General features: G+C 37.3%; 1 protein-coding gene and 1 non-coding gene across 2 annotated transcripts; one reads left to right on the top strand and one right to left on the bottom strand.

Annotated features, from left to right (window-relative positions):
* Positions 1–3760: 3760 nt before the first annotated feature.
* Positions 3761–5054, top strand: LOC131956290 (complex I assembly factor TIMMDC1, mitochondrial). Its single transcript, XM_059320748.1, has one exon. It carries the CDS (start codon positions 3936–3938, stop codon positions 5025–5027), a length of 1092 nt encoding a protein of 363 aa, XP_059176731.1. The 5' UTR covers positions 3761–3935; the 3' UTR covers positions 5028–5054.
* A 1959-nt stretch (positions 5055–7013) lies between these two features.
* Positions 7014–7116, bottom strand: LOC131956303 (U6 spliceosomal RNA). Its single transcript, XR_009388953.1, has one exon. It is a non-coding gene; the product is annotated as a U6 spliceosomal RNA (small nuclear RNA).
* Positions 7117–10477: the final 3361 nt, after the last annotated feature.

Here is a 10477-nt window from a genome sequence, read left to right as displayed (position 1 = left end):
GGAGGTACTTACACCATACAAATAGACCCAGCTGACCCAATGATACACGTCTGTACAACCAACATAACCCCACGTTGGTGCTGAAATGTCAACATCACCCACTCGACACCAGCTTCCATAACTTGACATAATCCTTATCCAGATTATAGCAATTAGTGATTTTAATTACATACAGTTCTCATAACGATAATAACATGGAATTGACTGCATGCGGATCAGGTATAAATACAGTCCTCAATTTTAAAACATGTAAACATCAATCTTCAAGTCATTCTGCTGATGGTATCAGTGGTTCTAAAACTGTGCTGGATTAGCGGCATTTCTATAAGTGGCAAGTGTCTGAACAAAATCTGAACATCAAGAAGCTGAACCCAGTACTGATGTGAAGCTTCATACACGATCTTATGTACAGCGGCGTGGTTAGAGTGGGTGTCGTGTGTTTCTTTCAGACTTTTTTCTCCGGTGGGGGGGGGGGGGGGGGGGGGAAGGCACTTGAAACTTTCGGGGGGAAGGGGTGACTAAATTTTCCGGGGTGGTGGGTGGGTTGGGGAGGGGTGATACACAGATGCCTGAAAGAAACACATGGGTGGTGAAACAGAAAGCTAAGGGAGTTAACCAAGAAAATAAATTAAACGAGCCGGCCCGCGGCATAACATACGCCGCTATTTAGTTGTTTCTAATTTTCAATAATTCATAATTTGTGAATTCGACAGTACCAACGCTGACACTGAAAATATTTCTTTAAAACACTATAAGTAGCTTCCCCCCCCCCCACGTTTAAAATCGTTGGCTCTGCTTGTAAACATTTAGAGTGAACACAGCTCACTAAAACCATGTAGGGGTGGGGAGGTAGGGAGAGCGTTTGCAGCTTGTTTTCTAACGGCTCGAAGAAGAGAATTATATATATAGATTCCTGAGCTGGATTTATATTTGACCGGAACATTAGCTTAATTTAAATCTCGTGCGAGCTCGGCTGCAGACACTTACACTTTTCGCGAGTTTTTAGTAAGATATAAATGAAGAAAATATAAAACAATAGATTAAAGAATCATACATTTTAACATTTTTTTTAGTAAAAGTAATCAAACAGAAAACATGTTAGGTAAGTAACATGGAGAAAGTGAAGTTTCAGTGACCACAGCAGATGATGGGATAGTATGGTCAGCACTATGGAGTCCCCTCTTTTCAAACACAATCATCACAGTTTTTTTCTGATTGTGTTGGCGGTTCTAAAAGTGTTGGATCACCAGCCCTGTCAGCTACATTCATTCAAACGTGACTGGTCTCAGTAAATAATTAGGCCTTATGTGTGGTTTTGTTGGGGAAGGTTAAAGGTCACTGTTGTAATGGCTAAGTGGGCAGAGAAGTTTTGCTTTAAATAAAACAAACACTAAGTGAACACCATACCCCTACACCATCACATCACATCACTGCCCTGCTGGGGTATAGGCCGCCACCTAAAGATCTCCAGAGTCCTCTGTCCTGTGCCAGCTTTTCCATCTGACTCCAGGCGAAGTCCATCTTTGTGGTTTCAGCTTCAACGTTTCCAGGTTATTTTTGGCTGACCTCTTTTGCACCTCTACATACGTCCATGTTAAGTTAACCAATCAGCGACCTGCCTCTTATCCACATGACACTGTTAGCCAGCGGTTTCCATATTTTTGAAACTGTGCTTCCCTTGAAAAAAAATCTCTATATTTGTCACGTTTAAATTTAGTCAGTTACAAGTTGGTGGATAGACACCATTTGATCATGGTAGACCGCACAACAATTTTGAGCTGCTTCAAATAAATAAAGATTAAAGGAACACATCGTCACATCGTTACATCGTCACATCATCACATCATCACACCATCACATCATCACATCATCACATCGTCACATCGTCACATCATCACATCATCATATCATCACATCGTCACATCATCACACCATCACATCACATCATCACACCACATCATCACATCATCACACCATCACATCATCACATCACCACATCATCACATCGTCACATCATCACATCATCATATCATCACATCGTCACATCATCACACCATCACATCACATCATCACACCACATCATCACATCATCACACCATCACATCATCACATCACCACATCATCACATCGTCACATCATCACATCATCACATCATCACATCGTCACATCATCACATCATCACATCATCACATCACACCACATCACATCACATTTACATTAAGTCAGTTACAAGTGGATCGATATCCACCATTAGATCGTGGTCTCACGGTAGACCTTACAATAATGGCGAGTTCAGTTCCAAGACTAGAGTCCAACTATCTCTATAGAGTTCCACCCTGAATGCCATTAGAGAAAATAGAAAATGACCACACCATCCCTTTCTTGGGATATACTCTACTTCATCTGCCTATTGGCCGATAAGTGCGAAAGCGTTAACCGCTACCCGCCATTAATTGGAGTAAGAAGATGCTGGATGGTTGAACATTTAGCTATCGAGGGGACAGAACTCATCTTATTGTAAAGTGTAATCAGCCAATGAATTGTAGCATTTGCAAGTCGCGCAACTCATGAAATGGCAAAGCACATGGGAAGTAATCAGGATCAACGGATTTAAATTTTTACTTATTCTTTTATTACCAAAGAAATCACATTAACAATTGATTTAGTTATTTAATTTTGTGCACTTAAAATGATCTGACATTAGTAAGTGAATACTGTGAATATAATTTCTCATTAGAATTAAATATAACACACAAATAGACTCCTAAAACATATAAATCTACACTCTAAGAATATATATTTTAGCATTTTTTAAACAAGACTTAATAATTAATAGCTTCCATTAACTCCGGTTTTAACAGTACACTATCTTAAAAAAATGTCACAACGTGTTACGATCATCTCTGTACATTACCTACTCAAATTAATTAATAAGTTTGTTTTGAAGTTTAATTATTTTAAAATTTTGATTAAAAAAATAAATAAATAAATAAATAAAAAAAATAAAAAAAATAAAATAAAAAAAAAATGAAGACTGTTTGCAGATAATAGGCACAAATGGAAAGTGTGAATGCAAATGACTACCTATTGTACATAATATATCATGTTTTTTGTATACTTCAGACATAACTATGTGTACTTCTTTCCTCTTTTAGGTACTTCTCCCCTCTTTTAGGAAGCCTAGACAAACCTTTGAAGCCAATGTTATTAATATAAAGTTTACTACAACTCATCACTTTTATTTATCATAGACAAATATTGTCCCCCTTTTCAACCTTATTATTTAGAAATAGCAACTACCTATTGTACATAACATATCATGTTTCCCTGTATACTTCATATATAACTATTTGTACTCCCCCCCCCCCCCCCTTTTAGGAAGCCTATACCAACCTTCGAAGCCAAAGTTTGTTAATATAAAGTTTACCATAACTCAGCACTTTTATTTATTATAGCCAAATATTGTCCCAATTATAACTTTAATTTTCAGAAATAGCAAATTGCTTTTGGCCCATGAAATAACCCCCCCCCCTCCCTATAAAATACATATTTTATTTTGTAAATAACATGTAAAAAATTTTGAGAATGAAAGTTTCAGGAATAGTTTATATTGTAAATCTGCACCAGTCTTCTTATGTCGCATGATGAACGTAGTAAAAATCAGCTACTGCCACCACTCATTGGCCGGGCGCGCTGAAAGTCAAATCTACAACACTGAGACATAAAAAAAAAAAAAAAAAAAAAAAAACAAAAAAAAACGTGTTAACCTAGCAAGGGAGGTCTAGAATTTAGATTCCAAGCATAAATTTAAAATTATGGCCTACCATAAATCTAGTGACGTTGATTCAAAGGCATCCATCAGAACTTTTCAAACTTGTTGACAGATTGCATGTTTTTCCATACTTGAAGCATCTTAAAGAAAAACATTTGTGATCATGAATAGAATACTTGATTTGGAGATGCAATGCAAACGGACACACAGCCCTTTTTATCCTTTCCTCAATACACAGTGCACATTGTTTCCAGCTTGTAAGCAGTCTGACTGCACAAGCAGCAGCTCTCCGTTTAGAAATTTCAAAACATTTATTGACTTAAAGTCAAACAGTACATTTTTGAGTTCACTTTTACCAACAGCTTGTTGTTCATCCAAAAGTGAAAATTCAAATTTGTATTCCAATGAGTCAATTGACAAGGATAAAGCAGATTTGCTGCCGTGCTCGCTAGAGAAGAATAAAGGAGATATGCTGCCGTGCTCGCTAGAGAAGAATAAAGGGGATATGCTGCCGTGCTCGCTAGAGAAGAATAAAGGGGATATGCTGCCTGGCTCACTAGACAAGAATAAAGGAGATATGCTGCCGTGCTCGCTAGAGAAGAATATAGGGGATATGCTGCCTGGCTCACTAGCGCCCCCAAGTGGTAAACAAATGAGTTACAGCAATGAGATAAACAAATGGCTGGAGAAAGAGACTGGATTTGATAGGCTGAAAATCATGTTTGCTTTCAATGAAACAGGTTTCTTGCAAAAGGATGTCCAAGAAATGAATACCATGCTTCGACGCAGTATATTTTTAGGCATTATCTATGGCGCTATTTCTGCTACTTTGGAGGATAATAAAAGAAAAGCAGAAAAGTCTGCATCTAAATCAGAAGCTGTTTTAAAAGGAATTATTAAGGAGGTACTTGGTAGAAACTATATCATCAAGGAAAGTATGAAAACAACACTTCAGATAGCTACACTCTCACTGTCATTCATCCATCTGTCTCAAGCCATAGCTGCCTACAGGAATGAATCCACTGTGTGGGAGTACACCATTTCTACTGCTGTAGGCTTGGGCCTCATTAACCTGGGGCGGCCCCTGAAAACTGTTCTCAGTTCCACAGCTACTGGTGCTGTTATTGGTACTGTGGGTGGTTATGTAGCCTGCTACGTTCTGAACAATGCTGGACTTAATCAAGAGCAAAGGCACAGGGAGAGGATACTTAGCTTTTTAGCCAATGAAAAGCCCATGCACAAATCATCTGTATGATGATCTAGTCTGAGACTTTTGAAAGATAGTTTGTGGGGCCAGCCTCACCACACACAGATGCTCCACACATCATACACTGTACATTTTAGTCTTAACTTGATAGATTTTTAACATCCATAAAAAAATCTTTTAATTTGTTTCAAATATGTTTTGATACTTCTTTATTTTATTCAATAAATATCATTAAATCCAAAAAAAAAAAAAAAAAAAAAAAAAAAAAAAAAAAAAAAAACTATCTTAAAAAAAAGAGACTATCTACCATTAGTTAACCATGTAAAATTTTGTGGGGGAAAAAATTGCAATGTTAAACTACCAAATAAATTATTATTACTATTTTAAATGTTTAGAATAAATAAATAAAAAAACTGCGACAGGACGGCTATAGATATGTTTGATAGGGAAGAATGTTTGATTTGATGTGTCTCATTGTAATCAAAATAACATTCCGGTTGCTTAACATTTTTATTAGTTTAATTTTCTGTAATCCCAAATTTATTTCAGTTCTACTTAAAAGCCCAAACCCCACTTCAGCCCACCATGCCGATGGAAAAAAAATCCATTGAATCATCATTTAATTACTCATTTGCATTTTCAGGTTTTTAAAATAAAATAAAATTGTAATTAGACGTTTTGTATTAGATCTATGTATGAGTAAACCATCTGAAGTGAATGAATTAGGCTTCCAGTAAGAAAAGTATTACTATTGTAAATTTGTATCAGTCCTCACAAGCCGAGGATGAAAACTATAAAACTAAAGCAAACACGCAAGGCAAACTGACGCTGTAAATGACATGTCTGAGAAGAAAAAATAAATTACCATGTTCACAGCTCCACTTACATCCCCCCCCCCAAATAAATTACAATTTAAGCCCATACAACATCAACCTACCCAACTAAAAATAAAAAACAACACACCATTTAATTACAAATTTACATTTTCAGGTTTTAACCATAAAATTGTACTTAGACATATCGTATTATGTAATAGTAAACCTCCATAGATGAATGAAATTACACGCCAGAAAGAAAACGTATTATAAAACTACAAAAATAACTCTAAATGAGGACTTCTATGAATAAAGCTGCTGGACGGGGAGAATGCTTATTTAGATGAGTCTCATTTTCTCGCTGCTTTAAGTACATTATTTTCCTTAAATCTTAAAGTTATTTCAGCTCTAGTTATAAGCCTATACACCCCCAACCTACTCCACGGGGAAAAAATGAAAGAAAATTCCCCTCTATTCCCTTTTTTTTTTATATTTCAGATTGTTTTTGTTTTTACTTTTGAGAACCCTCCTAACTTGTAAATATTTAAATTTTCAGGCTAAAAAAAAAAGCAAAAAAAAAAAAAACATTTCAAATTAAACGATTTGTATCATGTAAAGTAAACCATCTCAAACAAATGAAAGTACATGTCAGAAAGAAATATTACTATTATAAATTTGTATCAGTCCTCACAAGCCGATAATGAAAACTTACACTAAAGTGAACATGGCAAGGTAAACTGACGCTGTAAATGACATGTCTGAGGCGAAAAAAAAAACAAGTTAATAAAAAATAGATAGACGTATAATGCTGGGGTGCGTTCAAGCTAGGAGAACGATCGGTTTGTAGGTGTTTATGTAATTTAAAAAAAATTTTTGTGACCGAACGAAAGGATATTTTTGAAAACTTTCTTCGGCAATATTGTTCTAAATTATGGCAGGAATCGATTGGTAAATGTTTCAAGTCGCTAAGAGATGTGGGCCAAAAACTGCATTTTAAAAAGGTTTTTTGACTTTTCCGGGAAATCCAGGAAGGAATTCCGAGAATTTTTTTTGGCCCACAATCATCCTCGGAACTTGCTTAACATATTTGCTTTTGGAACTAGTCCTCGATATTGCTTCGTTGAGGAGATACGACTTAAAGCTGCGGACACACATCGGACACACATCCATCCTTGACGAGTTAATAATCGCAATTGTCAGTATGGAAATTGCGCTAAAAATGATTTGGAAACGCTTCACGATTATGCGCGTCATCTCTCCACGACGGCCATGCTTATCTCTCTTGTATCGTTCCAATTTTATTGTATGTACTTCGTCGGAACTATGGTTGGAATTTTACAGCTTTCTATTCTAATACAATTCAGCTAATCAAGCATCGAATGCAACTATTATTCATAGACCGCTGTGAGGTTATGCCAACCACATTCTCGAATGATCTAAGCCAGTGATTCCCAAACTTTTTCGAATGGCGACCGCCTTTTATTAAAAGTAAGGGACCAGCGACCCCCCATAGAATTAAAAAGTCGAAATTAGTATGGAAATTAATACACACTAAAACAGATGTTCTAGTAGACTTTCAATGTGAATTATTCTTGATAACTGTTTTAATACGATGAGTGAAATTACATGCCGTTAGCTAGCCTCAACATTCGCGGCTAGGTTTTTGTAAACGCCTACCTCATGTTATTCTCAACATTTAATTAATTTTTTTTGCATTTGTTTTCAATTGAAGAAGTATTGAAACTATTCTCGCAAAGATATGTGGACAAAAAGGAACTAAAACTCGAAAGGCAGATTTAGGAATTTATCTTGTAATTCATCGGTAATGCTTGCATCATAAAGGGAAGCAGAGAAAGGGTGACGTGTCAATGCAGTTTCTACTTTAAGCTCAGGTAAATACCGCCGCAGTTCGTTTTCAAGAAATTCAAGATGCCCACAATCCTCTTTCAAATTTGTATTGATCTCACAATCATTTTAATCTACCACAATCAGAGTTTTTTCCAGGTTTGTTTTAAATGAATCGTCTCAAAATGAGGTTTTAGTTTTGAAGGTTTTATAGATTCATGACTGAGAACAGCTTTGCAATGTCAGAATTGTTTCTTATCTATTTAATTTCCATTTATGTTAGTAAAACCGAATTTCAGATATTCTTCTACATATTTATGTTGTTTTTTTTCATTACTATGGTTTAGTATACCAGTCGGCGACCCCCCAGAAAGCCCTTCGCGACCCCCAAAGTTGTCGCGACCCCCCCAGTTTGGGAACCCATGATCTAGTAGTGGTGAGTTTAGTAGTAGGGAACTGAGTAATCGAGAGTTGTGAATATCGAGTAGTCGAGTTGGTTGTTTGAGTTTAGTTGTCTAGGTTGCCGTAGGTTCGATGGTATTGGGACTGAACAGCCTACCTAAGATTGCTCCTCGGTAGGCGTCGTCTAGCTAGCTGAAAAAATTGAAAATAGGTATTAGACACTCGTGCATTTAAATATATAAATACATTGAGACTTCTGCCTTGAGATACTAAAACCAATACTAGACCTTGGTCTTTCCCAGTGTTGATGGCATGCAATGGAGAAAGAGTTGAAGGAGAGAGGGCTAACATTCAGTGTTTCTTCCAGACTTTTTTTCTCCCGGGGGGATGGGGGAGGGGGGGGGCACTTGAAATTTTCGGGGGGGGGGGGGGGGGTTGGTCAACATTTTTCGGGGGGGGGGGGGGGGGGTGGGCGGACACTAGTAAAAATGTATGTTTACTGTATAAAATCCATCTCGTTCTTGGGGGGGGGGGGGGGGCGGGTAGTAGACTTTCTTTGGGGGGGGGGGCGGGCTCCGCTCCCCCCCCCCCCCCCCCACCGAAGAGGTGCCTGGAAGAAACTCTGCTAATATTGCAACAGGCAGAGCTTATATCTACAGACACGTGTGAGGGTGGGGGGAAATAGAAGATCTACCGCCAGTTGTGAGGGTGGGGAAAAACAGAAACCACCAAATGTGATGGTGGGGGTGATTATGATGATACCAGCCTGGTTATAGTTTGGAATTAACACACACAAGTCCGATCCAAGATATAATGTTCTTTATTAGAATTTACACAATCAACTTCCTACCTAACTAATCTATACTGTACTACTACTACTTATAACTGTTCCCTAGCTCTACATATCTCCGACCGTCTCTACCAAACTGTCTACGTCTAATTCTCTACCTAACTCATGCGTTCTCTTCGCTAAATATCTGTCTGCGCTGATCTAACCACTGACCCACGCTACAGTGGTCAGCTGACCGTCCCACGTGACCGGTCAGCTCCTGTATTTTCATTGGTCTCTAACCAATTAGCTATAGCCTGTTTCTACTCTCTACCCTGAACTAGCGTCATCACAACAAGGTGAAATGGATGGTGTCGTAATCATGTTTTTTCAAGTCTTATCTGTATAATTACCCGAGTTGCCACCCCTCACCCTCCATTGAAGGATGATCATAATCTGTGTTAAGCGATGTGGTTGATACTAATCTGTTGCTAATCTAGCTGGAGAAAATATCGTCACCTGGGTAAAATTGTGGGGTAAGATTAAACGAGTGGTTAGACGTAGCGAGCGGGATGAGGCTAAAACACAGGACAGATGTGGTTAAATTAGCCAGTGGCGTAGCGAGGTCGGGTGTCACCCGTTGCGGCACTTAATGGTGTCACCCCCCTCCCCAGAGGCGTTGCTACCCTTCCCGGGGACAAACTATCCAAGTTTTCGATTTGCACCCCACCCCCCAAACTTTCGATTTGCACTCCCCTGAAGTTTTTCTCTATATATTTTGCTATTTTTTGCCTTGGTGTCACCCCCCTAAATGGTGTCACCCGATGCGGTCCGCCCCCCCCCCCTCGCTACGACCCTGAAATTAGCCAGACATGTAAGAGTTCAGGGAAGAGCTGAAAGGAATGTAAGGCTTTGACATAGAACCTATGCTCAGCCAGACACGACAGGGAAAAGCGATTGTGTGGATGATGAAGTTACTAAGTTTTAAATAGTGAAGGAAATAATGATTATATCTTTTATTATTTATTCCTATTGTCGTACTTCCCCATTCCAGCAGATGTAAGAAGCAAGTAGTAATAACAATGGAAATTAATTCTTTTAAAAACTGAGAAATCTCTATAGAAATAATTAAAACTGATAGCTATCCTATATGTAGGAATTAAGAGTTAAAAAAACAATGTTTGTCTTCAGTTTAAACTAAACTAAAATAATAATTATTTAATTTATAAAACAATATTATTGACAAAATAATCTTACATACATTTTAATAAACATAGTTTATTAGATAATAAACATTGATCTTAGATTTTATTATATTTAAAGAAATTTAAAATTATTTGTAATTAATGTAGTGAGCATAGTTACAAGTTGTCTTCCTTAGTATAATTAACTATTTCAAATGGGAAATAATTAACACGATATTCATTGCTTCTTTTCTGAATTTGTATTTTTAAAAATTATATTAGTATCGCATGTGATAGTTTTTTTTTAATTTTTTAATCATTATTGGAAAATTATTTCTATAATCTTAGTTTTGTGGTTACCCAATTGGATGTTCTATATTGCGTGTGGGTAGATGATTGTGTGGAATTTTTTTCTTTCAAGACAGTAAGACATACATACACCAATGTTAGGTACCAATCAGCGTTACTAAATCCATTAAAAGT

Source organism: Physella acuta, unplaced genomic scaffold (genome assembly GCF_028476545.2).
Source record: "Physella acuta isolate Inbredline_101_S28 unplaced genomic scaffold, ASM2847654v3 ptg001145l, whole genome shotgun sequence".
NCBI classification, from domain to species: Eukaryota; Metazoa; Mollusca; class Gastropoda; family Physidae; genus Physella; species Physella acuta.
The sequence above is the reverse complement of the archived record's forward strand: the minus strand, read 5'-3'. Positions and strand labels throughout refer to the sequence as shown.